The sequence below is a fragment of the Mustela putorius genome, unplaced genomic scaffold (genome assembly GCF_011764305.1).
Source record: "Mustela putorius furo isolate JIRA1106 unplaced genomic scaffold, ASM1176430v1.1 tig00000596_pilon_pilon_pilon, whole genome shotgun sequence".
Taxonomy (NCBI): Eukaryota; Metazoa; Chordata; class Mammalia; order Carnivora; family Mustelidae; genus Mustela; species Mustela putorius.
Genome location: NW_025421428.1, coordinates 3,207,086 through 3,233,927, shown reverse-complemented (window position 1 = coordinate 3,233,927; position 26,842 = coordinate 3,207,086). Strand labels below are relative to the sequence as shown.

Genomic DNA, 26,842 nt, shown 5'->3' with positions numbered 1-26,842 from the left:
GCGGCCGGAGCAGCTCGCAGTCCCGGCCGAAACCCCGGGAAGAGAGGCTGCGCCCCGCAGATCTCGCGAGGCTAGGAGCGGCGCGCCGGGACGTGGGAGCCGCGAGGCGGAAGCCCGCGGACCCGCGAGCCCCGGCGGCAGGGGCGCGATGGCTGCTCAGGCGCTGGCGCTGCTGAGGGAGGTGTCCCGGCTGGAAGCGCCGCTGGAGGAGCTGCGCGCGCTCCACTCGGTGCTGCAGACCGTGCCGCTCAGCGAGCTCCGCGAGCAGGCGGCGGAACTGCGCCTCGGCCCGCTTTTCTCCCTGCTCAACGAGAACCATCGGTGAGACGACCCCAAGCATAGAGACGGGGGTGGCTGGGACCAGGGGAGGGGCTCTCCCCGGTCGCAGGGAGCGTAAGGAAATCGGTGACACTTCAGCGGAAGGGACCCCGGGTCGGGAGGTCAGACCCGACGTGCAGGTCCAGCCTCTGAGTTGTGTGCCCCTGGCCGCCGCCCGGCCTCGCTGCCTTCATCCTTGAAACAGGAATTGGAGAGGGAAAGCGAGGTTGCCCACCTGGGAGGAGGCTCCGCAATCGAGTGTATGGGTTCGTGACTCTTGTCCTCGTAGGAAGGGGTCCTGTCCTGGCAATTTGGCAAGGCCCACCCACATTTTAAATTCACGTATCTTTTGATCCGTAGGCATGGAACAGGCAGGTATGCTCGCACTCGAAATGTCCTGTATAGAGAGAGAGAGATGCATGACAGAAGGTGACAGCAAAAAACTAGAAACAGCCTAAATATCCATTAAAAGGGGTTGGAAATAAATTAGGATACATTACTGTGTAAGCCTTTGCAGCTAGTAGAAAAATTGAGGTAGATCTATATATGTGGACGTGGAAAAATCTCTAATACAAGTTGTTGAATGAAAAAGGAATATTATAGGAGTTTATGGTCTCATTATGTGTAACGTTTTTAAGGATTTCAATCGCTGCCCCTCCCCCGCACTACACAGACTATTGTAACATTGAGAATATCTGAAAGGTACAGCAGAATCTATTAATACAGAAGTGGGACCTAGGATGGCAACTTTTTTCATTTTATGCCCATCTGTACGGTTCAATTAAAAAGCACTTTGCAGGGGCGCCTGGGTGGCTCAGTGGGTTAAAGCCTCTGCCTTTGGCTCAGGTCCTGATCCCGGGGGTCCTGGAATCAAGCCCCGCATCAGGCTCTCTGCTCAGCAGGGAGCCTGCTTCCTCCTCTCTCGGCCTGCTTCTCTGCCTACTTGTGATCTCCGTCTGTCAAATAAATAAACAAAATCTTTTTTTTTTTTTTAAGCACTTTGCATTTGAGCGTTTGATCATTTAAAACAGTTTACAAATGTTTGTGATCCAGAAATGTAAAAGTGATCTGTCTCCTTGAAAAGGTGAAAAAAAAAAAAATCACTGGATCAACACTGGCTAATTTCAGGGGCTTTCTTGGCTATATCCTGCTGAGATTCCTCCCTTTTTTATACATGTTACGCTTCATTAAGTCTGTTAGTTAACATTATCTGGTTTTGCCTATGAAATATCTCTTTTCTCTCCTCTTTAATTCAGGCCCTCATTTTCTCCCTCTTGCTAGGTCTCTTGCATTAGTCTGACTCGCTGCCTTTAAGCTTCCTTGTCCAGCACATTCTTCCCACACAGCAACCACAGTTAACTTCTTAGGTCATTTGTCCCAATTCTTATCCATGGTTTCCCATTGTCCACAGGGTGAAATCATGACTTCTTTTTCTGGCATTTGGGCCCTTCCAGTATATTTCCATGTACTTTTCCAGCCTCATCGTTCCCCTCCACTCCTGTACAAATATTTCAGCTTCAGCTCCCATGTGGCACCCTTTACTTTCCCTTGAGCATGACTTGGCATTTTCCTAACTTCGTTCATGCCGGTCCTTCTTTTTTTTTTTTTTTTTAAGATTTTATTTATTTATTTATCTGACAGAGAGAAAGAGAGAGAGAGGTCAGCAGCAGAAGCAGACTCCTTGCTGAGCAGGGAGCCCACTGTGGGACTTGATCCAGGGACTCCAGGATCATGACCTGAGCCAAAGGCAGTCATTCAACCAATTGAGCCACTCAGGCGCCCAATATTTTCCATTTTTGAAAGCCCAGGTAAAGTGCTGTCACCTCCAAAAAGTCTCATTTGGCCACTCCAGTTTCAAGTGACCTGTCCTCAGACCTCCTGAGAGACATTATCATTATTTCTGTTAATGATGCTTGACACTGTTGCATTATATTATAGTTCTTTATGTGTTTACTTCTAGTTTGAAAATTCTTTGAATGCAAGGGACATATTTTGTTCATCTCTGCATCTCTCTTAGGGTGTAGCACACAGTACAATATAAGCCAAATAGAAGATTATTCTCATAAATTTTAAAGAGGCCACCTAATCGAACCAGTTTATATCATGGATGAATAAAATTTCAAAAGTCATATCGTAAGTTACCAGAGATAGAGTAGGAAGTGAAATGAATGGGAGTTTGAAGAATAAAGTCCATGGGGGATGTGTTTTGCCTAATGAAGGAGCAGTGCCCAAGGAAACAATTTTAATTTAAAACAGGGTGATTCAGAACTGGGTACATAGTAGGTACCAATTGCAGTTTGTGGGAATAATTCTTATGCAGCTAGTAGATTGGCAGTCTCTAGATCTAATTCTGTTATCCTGGCAAAACCACCCAGGTTGCTATATATTGGTTCAGAATCTGACCTAATAGATGTATATCTAGAAACTTGACAGGAGTTTTTGTGAAATAAAGTAAGTCCTAAGATTATTGCTTTACAGCATGGAGATTGATTGTATGTGATTAACTCTTTGGCTCTTTAGTAAAAAGGGCCACATGTGACCTGAAATTTTTGTACTACACTGTTCAATCTATAGCTGCTTTTAAAAATAAATAGCTTTATTGAAATGCAGCTTGAATAAAATAAGCTGCACATAATAAAATAAACAATTTGAGGGATTACCTGGGTGGCTCAGTTGGTTAAGTATCTGCCTTCAACTCAAGTTATGGTCCCAGGGTCCTGGGATCAAGCCCCGTGTCGGGCTCCCTGCTCAGCAGGAAGTCTGCTTCTTCCTCCTCTCCCTCTGCTCCTGCCCCCGGCTTTTGCTCTCTCTCTTGCTCTGCTCTCTCTTTCTCTCAAATAAATAAATAAAAATTTTTAAAAAGAGTTTTATATAAATGAAATCCCATAGTATGTACTGTGGTTTCTTTTATTTATCATAATTATTTAAAATTTTTTCATGTGTGGTGTGGATGAATACTTCATTCCTTTTTATTGCTAAGTAGTAGTCCCTTGTCTAGATGTACCACATTGTTTTCTCTACCTGCTGGTGTACATTTGAGCTGTCTTCATTTGACTCTATTACAAATAATACTGTTATGAATATTTGTGTACAAGTCTTTACATAGACATATTTTTTTCTCTTTGAATTAATACCTAGGAGTGAAATGGCTAGATCGTATGGTAGGTGTATATTTAACTTTTTACAAAACTGCCTGTTTTCCAAAGTAATTGTACCATTTTACATTCCCACCAACAGTGTATGAGAGATTATAAACCTAAATATAAAACTTGAAACTATAAAACTTCTAGAAAAAAAAAACCCAGGAGAGGTTTTTGTTTGTTTGTTTGTTTAATCTTGGATTGAACAAGGATTTCTTTGGTTTGACACCAAAAGCAAGATCCATAGAAGAAAAAATTGTTAATTGGACTTCGTCAAAATTAAATACTCTGCTCTTCAAAGGTCACAGTTAAGAGAATAAAAAGGCAAGTCAAAAACGGAGAAAAATCTTTGCAAAGAATATGTCTGATAAAGGACTTGTATTCAGAATATACAAAGAACTCTCAAAATACAGTAATAAGAAAAGTATCCAGTTTAAAAATGGGCAAAATATTTGAACAAGAAGATATATGGATGGCAAATAAGAACATGAAAAGATACTCAATATCATTAGTCATTAGGGAAATGCAAATTGAAATTACAATAACAAAGCAATTCAAGTGTCTACCAGCAGAAGAATAGATAGACAAAGTGTGGTATATACAGGCAAGGGAGAATTAGTCAGCCTTAAAAGGGAAGGAACTTCTGATACATGTTATAACTTGGAGGAAAGTTGGAGACACCATTCTAAGTGAAATAATGCCAGTCACAAAAGGACAATACTGTGTGATTCCAATTAGATGAGGCACCAAGGGTAATCACATTTATATAGAGAGAAAGTAGAGTGGTGGTTGCTAGGGGTTCAGGGGAGGGGAGATTGGGAAGTTAATGTTTAAAAGATGCAGAGTTCGGGGGCGCCTGGGTGGCTCAGTCGGGTAACTGTCTACCTTTGGCTCAGGTCATGATCCTGGGGTCCTAGGATCGACTCCCGTGTTGGGTGTCCTGCTTAGCAGGGAGTTTGCTTCTCCCTCTCCTTCGCCTTCTGTCCCCATCCCCTGCTCATGCTCCCTCACGCTCTCTCTACCAAATAAATAAGTGAATCTTTTAAAAAAAAAAAATAGATACAGAGTTTTCCATTTGGAAAGATGAAAAGGTTCTAGAGGTGGTTGATGGTGATGGTTGCACAACATGAATGAACTTTAATGCACAGAACCGTACATTAAAGAAATGGTTAAAATGGTAAATTCTGTGGTATATCCAGTCACAGTTTTTTAAAAAGGAAAAGAAACCCATATGCATTAACAGTCCTTCCTCCCCCTTTCTCCTCTCTATCCCTCCCCCAGTCCTTGACAACCAGGAATCTATAGGTTTGTCTGTTCTGGACATTCATTTAAATGGAATCATCATCAAAAGGAAGTTTTTTTTATATTTGGCTTCTTTCACTAAGCATAGTATTTCCATACTTCATCCATGTTGTATAATATTCCATGGGATGGATAAAACTGGTTTGTGTTTATCCATTCATTAATTGATGGACATTTGGGTTGTTTCTCTTGCTGTGAACATCCATGTACAAATTCTTTTTTTTTTTTAAGATTTTATTTATTTATTTGACAGAGATCACAAGTAGGCAGAGAAGCAGGCAGAGAGAGGAAGGGAAGCAGGCTCCCTGCTGAGCAGAGAGCCCGATGTGGGACTCAATCCCAGGACCCTGAGATCATGACCTGAGCCGAAGGCAGCGGCTTAACCAACTGAGCCACCCAGGCGCCCCCCATGTACAAATTCTTGCATAGACATACAGTTTCAGTTATCTTGGGCATAATAAAGATTCTTAATTATTCCCATAGGTGTAGTTATACAAAGTGGAATCCCTAAGTTAAAAAAGTTATGTTCATTTGTAAGGCTTTTGCTATGTATTGCTTAATCAACTTTTAGAAAAGTTGTGTCAGGGGCACCTGGGTGGCTCAGTTATTAAGCGTCTGCCTTAGGCTCAGGTCATGATCCCAGGATCCTGGGATCGACCCCCGCATCAGGCTCCCTGCTCAAGGGTGGGAAGCCTGCTTTTCCTTCTCCCACTCCCCCTGCTTGTGTTCCCTCTCTCTCTGTGTCTCTCTCTGTGAAATAAATAAGATTTTTAAAAAGAGAAAAGAAAAGAAAAACTGTATCAGTTTAATTGTATGCTCCTATTAACAGTATATGAGTGCCCGGGCTTTTTACTTGTACTGCCCATTAATAGAAAAGAAAGTTATTCTTGAAACATCTTCTTTATCCACAGCTGGTAATCATCAAGTTCTGATTAATTTACCTCTTTAATTGCTCCTGAATCTTTTCCCTCTTCTCTATCCCTCCTTAGTATTCCCTCGTTTCATTCCCTTATCACCTGCCTTCTAACTGAAAACTTCTGATGCAGAGTAACTTCCTCAAGTCAGATCTCATCATGTTACTTTCTGCTTAAAACCACTTCTTGGTGGGGAACCTGGGTGGCTCAGTGGGTTGGGCCTCTGCCTTTGGCTCAGGTCATGGTCTCAGGGTCCTAGGATCGAGCCCTGCATCGGGCTGTCTGCTCAGTGGGGAGCCTGCTTCCCCCGCCCCTCTGTCTGCCTCTCTGCCTGCTTGTGATCTCTGTCTGTCAATAAATAATTAAAATCTTAAAAAAAAAACAAAAAAACACTACTTGGCTTGCCATTGCTTTCTGGAAAAAGTCTGAGTTCTGTAGCATGGCAAAAAAGACCCATCAGAATCTGGCTTCTGTGCATCTTTCCTGTTTTATTGCTCCCCATTCATACACTTTCTTTTTCTTTCTCCCCACTTCTCTCCCATTCTTCCCCCTTGTACTTCCTTGAATGTATAACACTGCCTCATTCCTCTGTTCCTCTTCATGTGTCCTACCTGGAACACTTTTGTCCTAGGTAATCCCCACTTTTTTCTTAAAATTTAGCTCAGCTGTTGCCCCTCTTGGTGGGCTTCCTAATCCCTGTGTTCTTTTTTGAGCTCCCGTAGCTTCCCACCCCAACCTCTAACATTTATCCACCTAATTATAGTTGCCTTTCTGTTCTCCTGTATTTTCCATTAGACTGAGTTCATTGAGGCTAGAGAATATATATTCTCCTTCTTTTTAGCCCTAGCACAGGCATGGCACATAATAGGTACTTAGTAAATGTTTAATAAATTAATAGAAGTTTTTTTTTTTTAAGATTATTTATTTATTTATTTATTTGACAGAGAGAAATCACAAGTAGACGGAGAGGCAGGCAGAGAGAGAGAGAGGGAAGCAGGCTCCCTGCTGAGCAGAGAGCCCGATGCGGGACTCGATCCCAGGACCCTGAGAACATAACCTGAGCCGAAGGCAGCGGCTTAACCCACTGAGCCAACCAGGCGCCCCATAGAAGTTAGTATTTTTTTTAAAGATTTTATTTATTTATTTGGGAGAGAGGGAGAGATAACGAGAGAGAGCGTGAGCAGGAGGGAAAGGGAGGCTCCCCATCCAGCAGAGAGCCTGACATGGGGGTGAGACTTGACCCCAGGACCCAGGGTTCATGATCTGAGCCGAAGAAGACAGTTACTTAACTGACTGAGCCACTCAGGTGCCCCTGAAGTTAGTATTTTAAAGGAAAGTCTGTGTGGGGAAGATCCTCATTAAGCCAGGCTTCAGATATTAATAGGTTGTTACTTCATACCTGGCAGGACACAAACTAATGAGATCTGTGATGTTTTCTTTAGGGAACAGACCACTTTGTGTGTATCCATTCTGGAGAGATTGCTCCAAGCTGTGGAGCCAGTTCACGTGGCCCGGAACCTCGGGGCTGACCTTCAGAGGGGACTGACTCACCCCAATGATTCCGTAAAAATTCTCACTCTATCCCAGGTATGAAGTTTTACTAGCACATAATAAGGGAACTGACATTTAATGACCACCTGCTCTGGACTAGCTCTGTGTTGGGTGCCAAAGACAGAGGGATGAAGAAAACGGGATCTGTCTATGCCTAGCAAGTATCTAGTCTATTCCAGTGTGCATAGCTAACTACAACCAGGAGGATCCAAGCTAGAGGAAGGAGTTCTAGTAAGTATTGTCCGAAATACTCATTCATCAAATACTGACTGAATTCCTTTTACATGGCAGGCGTTGTACAATATACTGTTAGAATTACCAAGACAAATAAAGCCTGCTTCTTCCTTCAGGGAGCTCCTAGTCTTAGAGAAAGTCATTGCCATAGTAGGTCTTATTATAGTAGTGGAAAAAGTAGTCTTGTAAAGGTCACTAAACCAAGAATTAAGACAGTGACTCTTAGAATCCTGGTAACCAAACTACTCTACTATTCAGGTGAAGAGCTGCTGCTGAGGTTTATCTTGTTAAGTTGTTAGCGACCAAGCAGTTAGTTATTCAGTAGACATTCAAGTGCTATTTCTCCTTTTCTCCTCTGGAAGTATGAGTTAACAAAAAAGGAGAAAGTATTGATTGATTCTCTAACCATTTATGTGCTAGACACCATAGTAGGTACTTTCCTCTTTAGTCTCCTTCAATCATCATAATTATCCTTCAATTAAGTATTGTATCCTCACAGATAAGAAATTAGGTTCAAAGAAGTTAGTTAATTTGCCTGAGGTCAGTACAGCTAAAAATGGATAGAACTAGAATTTGTATTGTCTTCTGTCACTGAAGTGTCAACTTTTTACCATTAATTTTTTTTCTTTCTTTTCAGTAATGTGACTATACATGAGTGTGTTCAGCTTTAATGAATTTGAGTCATTTGGAATTTTTAATGGCTTGTCTTATAGCTGTAATCAGTAACTTCTAAGATAAATGAACACTAAGGAAGTTTCTGATTGCTTTTTTATTTTAGGTTGGAAGAATTGTTGAAAATTCTGAAGCGGTTACTGAGATTCTAAATAATGCTGAATTACTAAAACAGATCGTTTATTGTATTGGTGGAGACAATCTGTCTGTAGCTAAAGCGGTAAGTCACCTAGAACCATCAACTTAAACAAAGAGTATCCTAAAAAACAAAGAAGACCTTCTGGATGGAGAGGTGAAAGTTTAGGATGAATGAGTTGTATAGTTGAATTCCCAAACTCATATAGATGGTATCAGATAAATAAATGGTGTCAGATAAATACCAGTAAACCCCTTCTGTTTTCTGGAATACACATATCCAAAGTACCCATCATGGAGCTTATATTAGGTTGCTTGAGAAGACAACAAAATTACATCATTGTTTTCTAGAGGGAATACTATGTATCTTTTTCAGTTTTAAATAATGATAGTTAAAACATAGTGAATGCTCATTGTGCAAGATGCATTCCACACACTAATTTCACATCAATCTCATGAAGTAGATATTAATAGTCTGCATTTATGATTTAAGAGATATTTTCTTTTCTTATAAGGCCATTAAGTCCTTATCAAGAATATCACTAACCCAAGCTGGACTGGAGGCTTTATTTGAAAGCAATCTGCTGGATGATGTGAAAAGGGTAATGAAAACAAACGACGTTGTTCGATACAGAGTGTATGAGGTAAGACTGAAAGCATGCTTTTTTTTCTCAAGAGTGAGTACAGGAGTGCAGGGGAAGGGGCAAAGGGAGAGGAAGGGAAAATCTTAAGCAGTCTCCTAGCTCAGCATGGAGCCCAACACAGGGCTCAGTCTCATGACCCTGAGATCATGACTTGAACTGAAATCAAGAGTCAGACGCTCAACCAACCTAGCCACCCAGGCATCCCTAAAAGCACACTTTCTGATGCCTACAATTCAGAATGCAGTAGTGCTCACGCTGGAAGGCAAGATGGCTTGTTTGCCATGCATTTACTGGGTGTGTTAGGCCCTATATTAGATGCTGGGGATGTGGGGCTGAACAACCACCCTAGTATGTGGGACAGTCATATAAAAACTATTTACAGTGTACTACATAAAGTACTATAATAAAGGAGATAATGTTAAAACTAAACTTTGAAATGATTATAGTAGTAAGATGAAGAAATGACTCTGATTTGCACCCACTTTGTACTTAACATTGTGATAAATCTCCAGATATATTGTCTTCAATTTTTATAGTAAACACTATACATGATCATCATTAACCTCACTATTTTTTTTTTTTAAAGATTTTATTTACCCATTTGACAGAGATCACAAGTAGGCAGATAGGCAGGCAGAGAGAGAGGAGGAAGCAGGCTCCCCACGGAGCAAAGAGCCCGATATGGGGCTTGATCCCAGGACCCTGGAATCGTGACCCGAGCTGGAGGCAGAGGCTTTAACCAACTGAGCCACCCAGGCGCCCCTAATCTCACTATTTTTTTTATCTTTATTTTTTCAGTATTCCAAGAGTCATTGTTTATGCATCATACCCAGTGCTCCATGCAATACGTACCCCTCTTAATACCCACCACAAGACTCACCCAATCCCCCACCCCTCTTCTCTCCAAAAGTTTGTTTGTTTGTTTGTTTGTTTGTTTGTTTGTTTCTCAGAGTCCACAGTCTCTTATGGTTCGTCTCCCCCTCCCACTTTCCCCCAACACCCTTCTCCTCTCCTTCTCCCAGTTTAACCTCGCTATTGATGGAGGAGCTAACTGAGGCCATACAGTTAATAGACTGCATATTCAAAATGGAACTGCTGACAGTCTAATTCCCTGTTCAAAACACTTTCTTACTTTGCATGTCTTAATACCATGCTATCCTGGTTTCCCTTCTGCCTCTCTGGTTATTTCTTCTCACTCTCCTGGCTCTTATCCTCTATTGAACTTTTAATGGGTGGAGTTCATGAAGGTGATTTCCTGAACCTTATTTCCACTGTATATTCATTTCTAGGCATTTTTATTCATCTTATGATTTTAGTTCCCATCTATATGGGATGACTCCATAAACCTCCAACACAGACCTCTCTTCTGAGCTCAGACCCTCATGTCCCAACAGCTTACTCACTGTTTTCTCTTTAGACCTATGTATCCTAGGCCCCTCACACTCATGCTCAAACCAAACTCCTGTGTTTCCTTACCCAGCCCATGCTCCCATCAAAACTAGCCACAACACCCTGGCCCTGTATCATAGTCAACATAGTTGGATATTAAACCTTGAGCTCATTCTCTGTGAGTCCTTGTTTTCCCTGCTACATAACCATTAGGTCATCACACGGGGTCAGTTTTACTTAAAGCATGCACTTCTCTTCCTCCATACAGCCACCACCACCCTAGTCTAAACTACCAGGAGCTCTCACCACTAGTCTATTTTCACATGCTGTCAGGATGATCTTTTAAAAATTCAAATCTGGTTGTCATTCCTCTACTTAAAATCCTTCATTGTCCTATATCTCTCTATAAGCCCTCAGGACAACCTTGTGGAATGAGTAAGTGAATGACTGACTGATAGAATGTATGAATGAATGAATGATTTATAACTGTCTTTTTGCTGATTTAGGCTTTTGTACCCTGATTGATGAATTGATGATTTCTTAAGGAAAAAAAAAAGGTACAGATACAATCAGATATAGTAGAGTATTTATGTGCCAGAGTAATTCTTACATGTTTTATGAAGTTTCTCTACTTATGGAGACAAGTAATGGACTTTTTAAAAAAATTCAGTTATATAAAGTACCTAGTCCTGTGTTTAATTTAAAATGATATCTAACACATGAAAAAATGTTCAACACCACTAGCCATCAGGAAAATACAAATCAAAACCACATGAAATACCACCTTACACCAGTTAGAATGGCAAAAATTAACAAGACAGGAAAAAACAAATGTTGGCGAGGATGCGGAGAAAGGGGAACACTTTTACACTGTTGGTGGGAATGCACGCTGGTACAACCACTCTGGAAAACAGTATGGAGATTCCTCAAGATGTTAAAAATAGAGCTACCCTACAACCCAGCAATTGCACTGCAAGATATTTATCCCAGAGATACAGATGTAGTGAAAAGAAGGGGCACATGCACCCCAGTGTTCATAGCAGCAATGTCCACAATAGCTGAATTGTGGAAGGAGCCATGATGCCCTTCAACAGAAGAATACATAAAGAAGATGTTTTATATATATATATCAAACAGAATATTCCTCAGCCATCAGAAAGGATGAATACCCACCATTTGCACTGACATGGGTGGAACTGGAGGGGATTATGCTAAGTGAAGTAAGTCAAGCAGAGAAACACAGTTATATGGTTTCACTTATTTGTGGAACATAAGGAGCATCATGAGGACATTAAGAGAAGGAAGGGAAAAATGAAGGGGGGAATCAGAGGGAGAGACAAACTGTGAGAGACTATGGACCTCGAGAAACTGAGGGTTTCAGAAACTGTTACCCTGGGGTGACGGGGTAACAAGGTGATGGGTACTAAGGAGGACACGTGTAGCAATGAGCATGGGGTGTTCTACGCATCTAATGAATCATTGAACACTACATCAAAAACTAATGATGTACTACACAGTGGCTAACTGAACATAAAAAAAAAAAAAGAAGAAGAAGTAATATTAAAGGCCTTGGGCCAGGGAATTTTGAAAAGAGTAGAGTCTTCCTTATGTTAGAAGAGGCTTCATTTCATCTTGTCATTAGAAGAATCTGAGAAAGGACAAGAAAACCTGTTTGGTTATAAAAATCCAATTAACTGTTTAAAAAAATGAGATCTAACAGATTTGGGGCTGTTCTGACCTTTTTGCTTCTTCTGTTTCTTTTTCGTTCAGTTAATTGTGGAGATTTCTTCCGTGTCAACAGAATCTTTAACCTACTGTACCACCAGTGGATTGGTAACTCAGCTCCTCAGAGAGCTGACTGGGGAGGATGTGCTGGTCAGGTATGTTAGTTGAGAGAGCTCTTAAAGCAAAACGTCTTTTTTTGGAGGTCCAGGAAACAGCTTGGGACTTAGTAACCAGAACACTAAAGTCATGGCCTGAGCTGAAATCAAGTCAGCTGTGTAACTTAGTAAGCCACCCAGTTGCCCTGATACCAAGCACTTTTTTTTTTATCAATTTTTAAAATATGTGGAAATGACATAATTGTTTGAGGAAGTGTTCGTGTTTTTTAGAGATGCATACCGAAATATGCAGAGATAAATGGCTAGATGACTAGAATTTGTTTTAAAATAATTCGGGGGGCGCCTGGGTGGCTCAGTGGATTAAGCAGCTGCCTTCGGCTCGGGTCATGATCTCAGCAGGGAGCCTGCTTCCCCCTCTGTCTCTGCCTGCCTCTCTGCCTACTTGTGATCTCTCTCTCTGTCAAATAAAATAAATAAAAATCTTTAAAAAAAAAATTAAAATAATTCGGCAAAAATGGAGGGAAAAAGATGAAAAGCAAAACGTTATTAGAAATCTTATGTAAGGGGGTGCCTGGGTGTCTCAGTCGTTAAACATCTGCCTTTGTTTCAGGTCATGATCCCAGAATCCTGGAATCAAGCCCTGAGTCGGGCTCTCTGCTCAGCGGGAAGCCTGCTTCTCTCTCTCTCACTCCCCGGGCTTGTGTTCCCTCTCTCTCTGTGTCTCTCTCCATCAAATAATAAATAAAATCTTTAAAAAAAAAAAAAAAAAAAAAAAGCCTTGTGTAAGGCAAGATCTTGATGGCTATGCAATCAGGATTATGGGTACATGGGGGCATACTGCACTGATCTCTTTCGTATATGCATGACATTTCAAAATAAAAATTAAGAAAAATTCTTTAGAGCAGGTCTGTTATAGTGGAAATAGTAATGGGCCTCAAGTCAGGTCAAAATTTAAGTCTAAACTCTATCTTGTAATAACAATGTGATTCTGAACAAATCCCTGCAATTATCTCATCCTTGTGTCCTCATCTGAAAAGTAGAGCCAGGTTACTGACGTTCCGATTAAAAGAGTTAGGTAACATAGCCTATGAAAACAGTTTATAAACTATGTTAACCATATGCAAAATCTTGGCATTTCAGAGCCACCTGTATAGAAATGGTGACATCACTGGCATATACTCATCATGGACGACAGTACCTTGCTCAAGAAGGAGTAATTGATCAGATTTCTAATATAATTGTTGGGGCAGATTCAGACCCTTTCTCTAGTTTCTATTTGCCAGGTAAGAAATACTGGTTTCTGTTTTTTCTGAGTTATCTCTGACAGGAGAGGCCAGGGATTATTTTCTTTAGAGCAGATTCCCTTTAGATGATACCTGCAGGCCCTTAATGACGTGGAATCTATTGCCATGGGAGCCATGCCTTTTTAATTCTGATTTTCTGGAAATACCATTGCTTTTTAGAGCATTAGGATGGTTTCCTTCAAACCTCAGTCAAAAGCAACATAAATAAAAATACTACTACTGTATATTTCACAGATTCAGCAACTCTCTCTTAGACTCTTTATCTAATACAGAATCTAGTCCAGCCATGCTGTTCTAGGATATGGCCAATTAGCTTTTCTCGAGCAGTTGCAGAAATTGGAACTGTATTCCTTCCTTAGGTAGCCTGCTTACTTCACCAGTGAACATCTCTGTTTAAAAATTTCTTGGGGCGCCTGGCTGGCTTAGTCAGTAGAACATGCGACTCTTGATCTCAGGGTCATGAGTTCCAGCCCCACATTTAGGCATAGAGCTTACTTTAAAAAAAAATTTCTTCCTAACGAGCATTCCGAACTTGCTTTCCTGGAGTTTATATCCAGTGGTCTTTGTTCTTTGCTCTTCCCCCTGCATATGACAGTGCTTCAGTGCTTGACTTCAGCTGCACTGGCAGCCTGGGGTTTCTGTTCTCAGGAACACACATCACAGGTCTTTTGGTATCTTTTTATGGGCGATCTGATTGCCAGGCAACCGAGTAGAGTACTATAACCATTTTCCCCTTCCTGGCCAGTAGTTTATTACCCTCCCTGGGAAAGCCCTGGGCCCACAATTTGTATGGTCTTCCTCCTCTATTAACGTATATTTTTGTAAATATCTTTAGGATTTGTGAAGTTTTTTGGAAATCTGGCTATCATGGATAGTCCTCAACAGATCTGTGAGCGTTATCCTATCTTTGTGGAGAAAGTCTTTGAAATGACAGAAAGTCAGGACCCCACCATGATTGGTGTAGCAGTGGACACAATTGGAATCCTGGGATCCAATGTTGAAGGAAAACAAGTTTTACAAAAAACAGGTTGGTATGACTATTTTGGCTTTCTTTAGAGATATCTTCACTTTTGACAAGGATTAAATATATAAGCTCACTTGCTGGTGCATTAGCTACATTGTAGAAACTACTCTTACAGAGGACAGCCTTTTTACTGTGACTTTGGATTCATCCCTAGAAAGTCTCAATTACTAATGAATTTTTGTTTACTTTTTTATTTGGCTAGACCAAGCACTGTGTCCCCTCTATACCTTCCTTGATAGTATTCATGGTTCAGAGACCGTGGACTGGAGTCAGACCTGAATTCATGTCCCAGTTCTAACACTGACTTCATTACTGTAGGCCCTGTTTTCCTCATTCATTCATAAAAAGAGTAAACAACTGCTTCTTGGGATTGTGACTACTTAATGAAAACACATATTTGTTTTATGTTTGTAATATCCGGGAAGAAAAAGAAACAAAAATTTGTTAGAAATTTTTTGTTCAGAGTGATACTTTATGGCATATCCATGAGTATCATTTTTTTTTATTTTATTTTTTTTCAGTGTTCAAAATTCATTGTTTATGCACCAAACCCAGTGCTCCATGCAATATGTGCCCTCCACAATACCCACCACCAGGCTCACCCCATCCTCCACCCGCCCAAAACCCTTAGTTTGTCTCTCGGTGTCCATAATCTCTCATGGTTTGTGTCCCCCTCTCATTTTCCTCAACTCACTTCTCTTCTCCATCTCCCAGTGTCCTCCATGTTATTCCTTATGCTCCACAAGTAAGTGAGACCAAATGATAATTGACTCTCTCTGCTTGAGTTACTTCACTCAGCATAATCTCCTCCAGTCCCATCCATGTTGCTACAAAAGTTGGGTATTCATCCTTTCTGAGGGAGGCATAATACTCCATTGTGTATATGGACCATATCTTCTTTACCCATTTGTCCATTGAAGGACATCTTGGTTCTTTCCACAGTTTGGCAACTGTGGCCATTGCTGCTATGAACATTGGGGTACTGGTGGCCCTCCTTTTCACTGCATCTGTGTCTTTGGGGTAAATACCCAGTAGTGCAATTACAGGGTCATAGGGAAGCTCTATTTTTAATTTCTTAAGGAATCTCCACACTGTTTTCCAAAGTGGCTACACCAGCTTGCATTCCCACCAACAGTGTAAGAGGGTTCCCCTTTCTCTACATCCTCTCCAATACTTGTTGTTTACTGTCTTGTTGACTTTGCCATTCCAACTGGTGTAAGGTGGTATCTCAGTGTGATCTTGATTTGAATCTCCCTGATGGCTAGTGATGATGAACATTTTTTCATGTGTCTGTTAGCCATTTGTGTGTCTTCTTTGGAGAAGTGTCTGTTCATGTCTTCTGCCCATTTTTTGACGTGATTATCTGTTTTGTGTGTGTTGAGTTTGAGGAGTTCTTTATAGATCTTGGATATCAGCTCTTTGTCTGTACTGTCATTTGTGAATATCTTCTCCCATTCCATGGGTTGCCTCTTCGTTTTGTTGACTGTTTCCTTTGCTGTGCAGAAGCTTTTGATCTTGACAAAGTCCCCAAGATATCATTTTCGCTTTTGTTTCCTTTGCCTTTGGAGATGTGTCTTGAAAGAAGTTGCTGTGACCGATGCCCAAGAGGTTGCTGCCTACGTTATTCTGTAGGAGTTTGATAGATTTCTGCCTCAGGTTGAGGTCTTTTATCCATTTCGAATTTATCTTTGTGTATGGTGTAAGAGAATGGTCGAGTTTCATTCTTCTACATATAGCTGTCCAGTTTTCCCAGCAGCATTTATTGAAGAGAATGTCTTTTTTCCACTGGATATTTTTTTCTGCTTTGTTGAAGATTAGTTGACCATAGAGTTGCGGGTACATATCTGGGCTCTCTACTCTGTTCCACTGGTCTGTGTGTCTGTTTTTGTGCCCATACCATGCTGTCTTGGTGATCACGGCTTCATAGTAAAGCTTGAAATCAGGCAATGTGATGCCACTAGTCTTGTTTTTCTTTTTCAACATTTCCTTAGCAATTCAGTGTGTCTTCTGGTTCCATACAAATTTTAGGATTGTTTGTTCCACCTCTGTGAAAAGTGCCCGTGGAATTTTGATTGGGATGGCATTGAAAGTATAGATGGCTCTAGGCAGTATAGACATTTTAACAATGTTTATTCTTCTGATCCATGAGCATAGAATGCTCTTCCATCTTTTTGTTTCTTCTTCAGTTTCTTTCATCAGTGTTTTGTAGTTCTTCGAGTACAGATCCTTTACCTCTTTGGTTAGGTATCTTATGGTTCTTGGTGCTATAGTAAATGGAATCAATTCTCTAATTTCCCTTCCTGTATTTTCATTGTTAGTATATAAGAAAGCAACTGATTTCTGTACATTGATTTTGTATCCTGCCACATTACTGAATTGCTATATGAGTTCTAGTAGTTTGGGGGTGGAGTCTTGGTTTTCCATATAAAGTATCATGTCATCTGTGAAGACAGAGAGTTTGAGTTCTTCTTTGCCAATTTGTATATCTTTTATTTCTTTTTGTTGTCTGATGGCTGTTGCTAGGACTTCTAGTACTATGTTGAACAATAGGGGCAAGAGTGGACATCCTTGTCATGTTCCTGATCTCAAAGGGAGGGCTGTCAGCTTTTCCCCATTGAGGATGATATTTACTGTGGGTTTTTCATAGATAGATTTTATGAGGTTGAGGATGTTCCCTCTATCCCTATACTTTGAATTGTTTTAATCAGGAACAGGTGGTGTGTCTTGTCAAATGCCTTTTCTGCATCAATTGAGAGGACCATGTGGTTTCTTCTCTCTTCTTTATTGATTTGTTCTGTCACATTGATTGATTTGCGAATGTTGAACCACCCTTGCATCCCATTGATAAATCACATCTGGTCATGGTGGATAACCTTTTTAATGTAGTGTAGGATCCAGTTAGCTAGGGTCTTGTTGAGAATCTTGGCATCCGTTATTCATCAGGAATATTGGTCTGAAATTCTCTTCTTTGGTGGGGTCTTTGCCTGGTTTGGGGATCAGGGTAATGCTGACTTCATAAAAAGAGTCTGGAAGTTTTCCTTCTGTTCCTATCTTTTGAAACAGCTTCAGGAGAATAGATATTTCTTCTTTGAATGTGTGGTAGAATTCTACCAGGGAATCTGTCGGGTCCTGGGCTCTTGTTTTTTGGGAGGTTGTTTGTTTGTTTGCTTGTTTTTTAAAGATTGTATTTATTTATTTGACAGAGAGAGAGGAAGGGAAACAGGCTCCCCACCAAGCAGAGAGTCCAATATGGGGCTCGATCCCAGGATGCTGGGATCACGACCTGAGCCGAACGCAGAGGTTTTAACCCATTGAGCCACCCAGGTGCTCCTTTTGGGAGGTTTTTGATCACTGCTTCAATCTTCTTACTAGATATTGGTCTATTCAGGCTGTCAGTTTCTTCCTGATTCAGTTTTGGAAGTTTATAGGTTTCCAGGAATGCATCCATAGGTTGCTTAACTTATTGGCATATAATTATTGATAATAAATTCTGATGATTGTTTCTATTTCCTTGGTGTTAGTCATGATCTCCCTTTTCATTCATAGTTTTATTAGTTTGGGTCCTCTCTCTTTTCTTTTGGATTAATTTGGCCAGTGGTTTATCGGTCTTATTGATTATTTCAAAAAACCAGCTTCTAGTTTCATTGATGTGTTCTACTGTATCCCTAGTTTCTATCTCATTGATCTCTGCTCTAATCTTGATTATTTCTCTTCATGTGTGGGAGGTTCACTTAATTTGTTGTTGATTCTTCAGTTCTTTGTATTCTAGATTTTTTATTTTTTTTTGAGGGAGACTTGGATAGCTATGTATCTCCCCCTTAGGACTGCTTTTGCCATATACCATAGGTTTTGGACCAAAGTATCTCTATTCTCATTGGTTTCCATGAATTGTTTAAGTTCTTTCTTGATTTCCTAGTTAATCCAAACATTCTTAAGCAGGGTGTTCTTCAGCTTCCAAGTGTTTGAATTCCTTCCAAACCTTTTCTTGTGATTGAGTTCCAGTTTCAAAGCAGGGTGGTCTGAGAATATGCAGGGAATAATCTCAATCTTTTGGTATCGGTTGAGCCCTGATTTGTGACCCAGTGTGTAGTCTGTGGTCTATTCTAGAGAAAGTTTTATGTGCACTCGAGAAGAATGAGTTTTCTGTTGTTTTAGGATAGAATGTTCTATATATATCTATGAGGTCCATCTGGTCCAATGTGTCATTCAGTCTCTTATTTCTTTATTGATTTTCTGCTTGGATGATCTGTCTGTTACTGACAGTGGCATGTTAAGATCCCCTACTATTAATGTATTTATATCAATATGACGCTTTATCTTGATTAACAGTTGTCTTATTTAGTTGGCTGCTCCCGTATTGGGGGCACAAATATTTACAATTATTAGATCTTCTTGGTGGATAGACCCTTTTAAGAGTGATGTAGTGTCCTTCTGTATTCTGACTAGTCTTTAGTTTAAAATCTAATTTTCTGATGTGAGAATCTCTACCCTATCTTTCTTTTGAGGCCCATTACCATGAAAGATGCTTCTCCATGCCTTCACTTTCAGTGTGGATGTATCCTTGGGTTCCAGATGGGTCTCTTGTAGGCAGTGTACATCCATTAGTATATTAAAGCACTCTGAATTCTATACAAAAAATAATATGGACAAAAAAATAATACGGGCACTGTAAAACCTTTATGACATATATCTTGAATTGAAAATTGAAAATGCTATTGTGGGGCGCCTGGGTGGCTCAGTGGGTTAAGCCGCTGCCTTTGGCTCAGGTCATGATCTCAGGGTCCTGGGATCTAGTCCCGCATCGGGCTCTCTGCTCAGCAGGGAGCCTGCTTCCTCCTCTCTCTCTCTCTGCCTACTTGTGATTTCTCTCTGTCAAATAAATAAATAAAAATCTTTAAAAAAAAAAAAAAGAAAAAGAAAATGCTATTGTGTATCACAACCGGTATCCTTGTGATACATACTTTTCTAAGTGCTTTTACCTATAACATGTAATCCTTTTACGGTCCTGCAAAGAGCATACTTTGGCGATCACACAGACGGGGTGGGGCAACTCATACTCAAATCCAGGTCCTTTGATTCCAAATCCTCTATAATTTGTCATTCATATATATATATATATATATATATATATATATATATATATATACTGTATTACATACGAATGTGTGTTTTAGGTTTGTCATTTAGTCTCTGACTGCATGTTTAATTTTTGTGTCAATTTAGGTTGATTTCATTATATATGAAAGCATACTTTTTTTTTTAAAGATTTTTTTTTTTAAAGATTTTATTTATTTATTTGACAGACAGAGATCACAAGTAGGCAGAGAGGCAGGCAGAGAGAGAGGAAGGGAAGCAGGCTCCCTGCTTCACAGAGAGCCCGATGCAGGGCTCCATCTTAGGACCCGGGATCATGACCTGAGCTGAAGGCAGAGGCTTTAACACACTGAGCCACCCAGGCGCCCCTGAAAGCATACTTTTAAAAAAATCCCATTGTTTACTTCATACCCATTTAGATGCTATTAATGACAAAAAAAAAAAAAAAAGACAACAAAAACAGAAAATAACAAGTGTTTACAAGGATGTAAATTGGGACCCTGGTACATATTTGGTGGGAATGTAAAATGGTACAGCTGCTGTGGAAAACATTATGGTGGATCGTTCCTCAAAAAATTATACATAGAGGTGCACCTGGGTGGCTCAATTTGTTGAGAGACTAACTCTTGGTTTCAACTCAGATCATGATCTCAGTTATCCTGAGATGGGCCCCACATCAGGCTCCACACTCGGTGTGGAGTCTGCTGGAGATTCTTTTGCCCTCTCTTGCTCTCCTCTTCTGCTCCTCTCCCCAGCTTGAGTGTGCTCTCACTCTCTCTTTCTTTCTAAAATAAATAAATAAAATCTTTTTTAAAAATTTTACTTAAAATTACCATCTGATCCAGCAAATACACTTCTAGATATACACCCAAGGAAATTAAAAGAAGGGACTCAAAATTTATTTGTACACTTGTCTTCATAACAGCATTATTCATAATAGCCAAGAAGGATTGGCTATGAAACAATCCTGTTCATTGATGGACGAGGGCTTAAACGAAATGTGGTGCATACAATACAACGAAACATCCAATCTTAAAAAGGAATGACGGGCACCCGGGTGACTGATTTGGTTAGGTGTCCAACTCTTGATCTCAGCTCAGGTCTTGATCTCGAGGTCATGAGTTAAAGCCCCACACTGGGCTTCACCTTGGGCGTGGACCAGTGTGAACCAAAAGAGGGAATGAAATTCTCATACATGGTATATAACATGTAGGGGCCTTGAAGACATTATGCTAAGTACAATAAGCCAGACTCAAAAAGAGGAGTATTACATGATTCCACTTAAAAGAGATACTTAGAGTCATTGAATATGCAGAGACAGAAAGTAAAATCCTGGTTATCAGGGGATGGAGGTGGGGGAAATGGGAAGTCACTGTTTACTGAATACAGAGTTTTGATTTGAGATGATGGAGTTCTGGAGATGGATAATGACGATTGCACAACAATATAAATGTACTTAATGCCACTCTGAGCTGTATACTTAAAATTGGTTAATATTAATTTTATCACAATAAAAAACATTTTGTTATCCTTCAAAGGAACTCGCTTTGAACGCTTGCTCATGAAAATAGGATATCAAGCAAAGAATGCCTCGACAGAGCTCAAAATTAGGTGTTTGGATGCAATTTCGTCGATTTTTTATATACCGGTAAGTAAATCAGGAAGTTAATGAAGGGCAGTGGGATATGTTTAGGAGAATAAATCTGTATAAATCAACAAAATACTGGTTAACTTAATATAAATGTTACTCAACTCTTAGTTAAAGTCAGTATATGACTAGTGACAGTTTTCTTTTGTTTTGGTTTTTTAAAGATTTTATTTATTTATTTGACAGACGGAGATCACAAGTAGGCAGAGAAGCAGGCAGAGAGAGAGGAGGAAGCAGGCTCCCTGCTGAGCTGAGAGCCCGACGCGGGGCTCGATCCTAGGACCCTGGGATCATGACCCGAGCCGAAGGCAGCGGCTTAACCCACTGAGCCACCCAGGCGCCCCTGTAGTTGAGACATTAAAGGGCATGAGTAGAAAAGATAAATGGTTTGAGAGAGCAATGCCTGAAATTGAGGTCATACAGGGATTTCAGCAGGTCCTCAGGTATGTTCATGGGAGTGAGCCAATGAAGCAGAGTGGATGAATACATCATTCATGGAAAGGATGAAGAAGTACTATGTAAAATGATAATGATCCAGGGATAAAACTGTTGATCAATAAGAGAAAATGACCTACTTGTCATTTGATGAACGTACAGGAAAACTTTATTGTAATAAATTGGTTGCTTGTTATTTCAAATTATTTGATGCCCTACCAGTAAGAAAGATGTGTAACTAACTGCCATTTACCATGTGACTTCCAGTGTCTCTTAGTGGGCAGAGAATTCTTCCTAACCCATAGAGATCAGGTTTAGCTGTGAAAGAGCCTGACACCGGGCTCCATCCCAGCACCCTGGGATCATGACCTGAGCTGAAGGCAGAGGCTTTAACCCACTGAGCCACCCAGGCGCCCCTAATGACAATTTTTAAGTTAAAGTGGAGTCAGCCAGGTCAGAACTGGAGAGAGAGGACCCTAGAGCTTGCCTAATCAACCCCATCAGGAAAAGGAGAAACGACTAGGGAAGTGTGAGCGGGGTTTGGAAAAGTGTGCTTCAGACTTAGAGATCAGAGAGCAAACTCAGGACATGTGCCGTCAGACCCAAGCTTCCTGACTTCCAAAAGCTTGAGATTTTTCTTTTCGGTCCTGTAGCCAGAGCAGCAGACTGATGACCTCCTGCGGATGACAGAATCCTGGTTTTCTTCTTTATCTCGGGATCCGCTGGAGCTCTTCCGTGGCATCAGTAATCAGCCCTTCCCCGAACTGCACTGCGCTGCCTTGAAAGTGTTCACGGTACACATCCTCTTCTTTTTCACAGGTCCTTCTGGTACAAAGCTAGCTCAGCACATGAGTACTTAGAATGCGCCAGTACCTCTGCCATGGCCTGTGATATACGAGTACATAGTGCACATTCTGCCCTTGCACTTTGTGGACTAATGAGGGAGACAGGTGTGTAAATGATTGTCTCATTAAAGGTATTAGGTATTATGGCAGAGATTTAGGCAGGATTCTATGGGATCACAGAATTAATTCCAGATTCCTTATGTGCCATCAAGCGAGCCCTCTACTGTCCCAGCCCTGGTCCTCTTCCTGAGCTTTATTTCCTGCCATTTCCCCTTCTGGCACTTAATGCTCTAGTGACACCAGACTGCTTACTTCCCATCTCTGGACCTTTTTGTGCCCTCTACATTCAACAGTGTTCCCCAACTTTGCTTGGTAACCTCTATTCTTAAAGGACTAGCTCAGGTATGTCTTCAGCAAGCTTTGCCCAAACCCACAAGGTTGAGTTAAGCCGTGTCAGCTCTCATAAAAGCTGTTTATTCATTATTTTAAAATTTGGTAAACATTAAGTAGAAATTTTTGAAATCACTTAAAGTCAGACCTGATTTGTGTATTTCCTTTTAGTGTTAGTATTTATTTACTTTTTTTTGGTGAAGTTTTGTTTTTTTAAGATTATATTTATTTATTAGAGAGCGAGAGCAAGAGAGTGCACAAGCAGGGGGAGGGGCAGAGGAAAAGGGAGAAGCAGACTCCCCGCTGGGCAGGGAGCCTGATGCAGGGCTCAATCCCAGGACCCTGAGATCATGACCTGAGCCGAAGGCAGATGCTTAACCCACTGAGCCACGCAGGCACCTCCTTTATAAACATGCTTAATGTTTATTTAATTTTTTCTTACTCTATATCGTAGTTTACTTACCTGTCCCTCCCACTATTAGACATTTATATTATAACTTTCACCCTATGATAAACATCTTTGTAAACAAAGCTTTTTAATATTTAGATCTTTTTTTTTTTTTTTTAAGATTTTATTTATTTGCAAGAGAGAGAGGGGAAAAGAGTGCAAGTCGGGGGAGTAGTAGCAGGAGAGAGACAGGTAGAGTCCTCGCTAAGGACAGAGACCAACACTGAGCTCGATCTCATGATCCTGAGGTTATGACCTGAGCCAAAAGCAAGAGTCAGATGCTTAACTGACTCAGCCATCCAGGCACCCCTAGATTATTTTCTTAAGTTAGATTTTTGGAGGGGAATTTATTTAGGCAAAAGTATCATTTTTTAAAGATTTATTTTTATTTATTTTAGAGAGAGTGTGAGTTGGGGGAGGGACAGAAGGAGAGAGAATCTCAAGCAGACTCCCTGCTGAGCATGCAGCCTGATGTGGGCTCAATCCTAGAACCCTGAGATCATGACCTGTGCTGAAATCAAGAGTCAAACGCTTAACTAAGCAAGCCACCCACTTGGCCCCAAAAGTAACATTTTTAAGGTTAATGTGCTATCCAAGTAACACATATAACTTCTTAAGGCTCAGAGGAGTTGTAATCTTTCTGCTTTCCATTTCAGGCCATCGCAAACCAACCCTGGGCTCAGAAACTTATGTTTAATAGTCCAGGGTTTGTGGAATATGTGATGGACCGGTCTGTGGAGCATGATAAAGCTTCAAAGGATGCCAAATATGAACTGGTGAAAGCACTTGCCAATTCCAAGACAATTGCAGAAATCTTTGGGAACCCAAATTATTTGAGGCTCAGAACTTACCTGAGCGAAGGTCCATACTACGTGAAACCTATTTCCACTACAGCTGTGGAAGGAGCTGAATGATTTCTTCTAGAGTACAGACCATTTTTGACCAAAACTTCTCCTAAGGCATTTGATTTCACCTGTATTTTACAAAAGAGAGGCCTCCCTTCCCCCAGAATTATCATGGAGTGTCTAATGTTATTGTATCACTATGTCTGTGGTGTTTCTACATGGAAGCATAGTGTGGAGCCAGGAAAGCAGGCAAACTTGGTCTTCATGGCACCGGGTATTTTTCAGATTCCTTTGACTGCCTTAATCTTTCCAAGAAGATGGTGTTTTTGTTCTCCCAGAAAATTTTCATGGACTTACTCAATGTCTTATTTAAAGTTCTGCTTCAGATGGAATGGAACCAAATTGTTTCTGAATTCACTTTACCACTTTTTTTTTTCTTTTTTGGTCCTTTCACCTTTCTGATTTCACTGTCAAAGTGTTGAGTATAAATATTCTTTGAAAAACAGTATAGAATCTTGAAATTATGTTCTCCATACTAAGAATAAAAACTTAATATGATGTCTTTGGGTTTTTTTGTTACCATTATATCCCTTTAGAAAATGGACAATAAATAAATCTTTAAAAAATGTTTCTGGTGTTCTTTGCTTTTTTTGTTGTTTGTCATTGACTTTTATTCCGTTGTGGTTTGTGGTTTGGAAGGATTGCTAACATGCTAAAGCAAGAAGATTCCCCAAACTCTTGTTTTACTTATTGGTGGGTCAGCATCGTTGAGGGTTTCGCTTTTAATCTTTCAGAGCCATCAAGTCAGAATTGAATTGACCAGAGAGAGAGAGACGCTGACTCCTTAATTACCAGAGTCTGATAGCAGGGCACTATACAAAAACCAGGATGCCATCTCACTGATTAACAAAGGATGCACTTTTCATTGACAAAGAGAAAAAAAATGTTCCCACCTATTTCCATTGCGCTGCTTTCTAACTGGAAAAGTACACTGCACACCAATCACCAGTCAGAGGTTTTGGCATGAGTGTTTTATCAAGAGTGTGATTCAGAATCAGGTAGATCTCTTTTAAGCCATAGTGATGTTGATAAACCATTCCAAATCTAACAAAGTGGTTCACAGGTGCCCGGAATTCCCTTGTCCCAGATTAATCATCTCATTTCTATCATCTCTGATATCCCTCTGTGGGTGATTTGTTTGTTTCCATGCTCATTGTTTCTCTACAGCTAATACCACTAGCTAGGCTATAGCCAAGTCTTTCCTAGCCTGAGAAACATTCTATCTCTAAGTTGACTTTTGTTTAATCTCATTCATGATGTTGATTTTAGTCATTTAATGTCCAAGTTCAGAGAGTTGCCCTCTCTCCTATGTGTGACCTATAAACTTATTCTGATTTTGCACCTGTGACTTTTTTTCAACGATTAAATAAAATTTGCAAATTATTTTATTTTGCATTTAATCAATAAACACTATTGACTGCTCATTGTGTGCTTGGCATTGGGAAAAGCGTTAGACATTGTCCTAAGTGCTAAATTCATCGTGTTGACATTTTTACATCTGTTATTTCACTGACGAAGAAACCCAGGCTCAGAAAAATTAAGTAGGTCATCTCAAAATCACACAGGTAGCAAGCCACGAATAGTGGAAGAAAAAAGAAACAAATTCTGTTAGAAATAGATATAGAACATTAGTGTATAGTAAGTACAATAAGAGAGAAAAACAGGAAACATCTACCCTAGACTTGAAGGAAGGATTTCCAGAGAAGGAAACACCTGAATCTTGAAGAACCAGTAGGATAGAGTCAAGTGGAAAACAACAGAGAGCAGCAGGGAAAACAGAGGTCCAGATATGAAAACAAGAAACATTTGGAGGAACTGCAAGGCAATATGACCAAAACCTGGAACTTAAAAGGGAAAAATTACAAAATTCTTTACCATTATTACTAACAGTGACTACTATTTCTGACAGATTGCACACTTCAGAGCTAGAATGTTAACCTGGCTTCCTGGTGGCTACTCAGATGTGTTACTTGATTATATTTTGAAGATATCAGCAAACAAATGTTTGTGAAGCATTGTTCTAAAAGCTTTTCAGGGGCATCTAGGTGGCTCAGTCGGTTAAGCATCCAACTCTTGATTTCAGCTCAGGTCGTGATCTCAGTAAAACTGAGCCCCACGTCAGGCTCTTGGTTCAGCGAAGAGTCTGCTTGTCCTTCTCCCTCTGCTTCTCTCCCACCCCAATAAATAAACAAATAGCCTTTCATCTATTAACTCATGTTGCTGTCCTTCCTCTCCCAGGAATAAAATACTGTTATTTCCCTGTTTACGCATGAGGCCAAGGCACAGCAAAATTAAGGAACGTGCACAAGATCACAGAGCAAATAAATGGAGCCAAGATTTGAATCTAAGCTATTTAACTCAGAGCATACATACGTTTTTAAATGCTGCCTCTTCCTCTTATTGGACACTTACCATGGGCCAAATCCAATGCTAAATGATTGACAGATCTCATTTAGTCCACAAGTCTGATTTTATACATAAACTGAAGTCATTTGTCAAAAAATACGATCTAAGAAGTGTAATGGCAGGGATTTTCAAAGTGTGTTACTTTGGGGACACCTAAAATCCCAAGAACCCCGGGATGGGAGCTATTGATCTAGGACCTGGTC

The 26,842-nt window shown here is 40.4% G+C and overlaps 1 protein-coding gene across 1 annotated transcript; it reads left to right on the top strand.

The window, feature by feature from the left end:
- The first annotated feature begins 135 nt into the window (after positions 1–135).
- PSMD5 (proteasome 26S subunit, non-ATPase 5) lies at positions 136–24,801 on the top strand. Its single transcript, XM_004775627.3, has 10 exons — positions 136–321; positions 7,117–7,261; positions 8,238–8,351; positions 8,782–8,910; positions 12,070–12,179; positions 13,281–13,423; positions 14,280–14,471; positions 21,101–21,210; positions 22,299–22,439; positions 23,985–24,801. Exons 1-10 carry the CDS (start codon positions 149–151, stop codon positions 24,240–24,242), a joined length of 1,515 nt encoding a protein of 504 aa, XP_004775684.1. The 5' UTR covers positions 136–148; the 3' UTR covers positions 24,243–24,801.
- Positions 24,802–26,842: the final 2,041 nt, after the last annotated feature.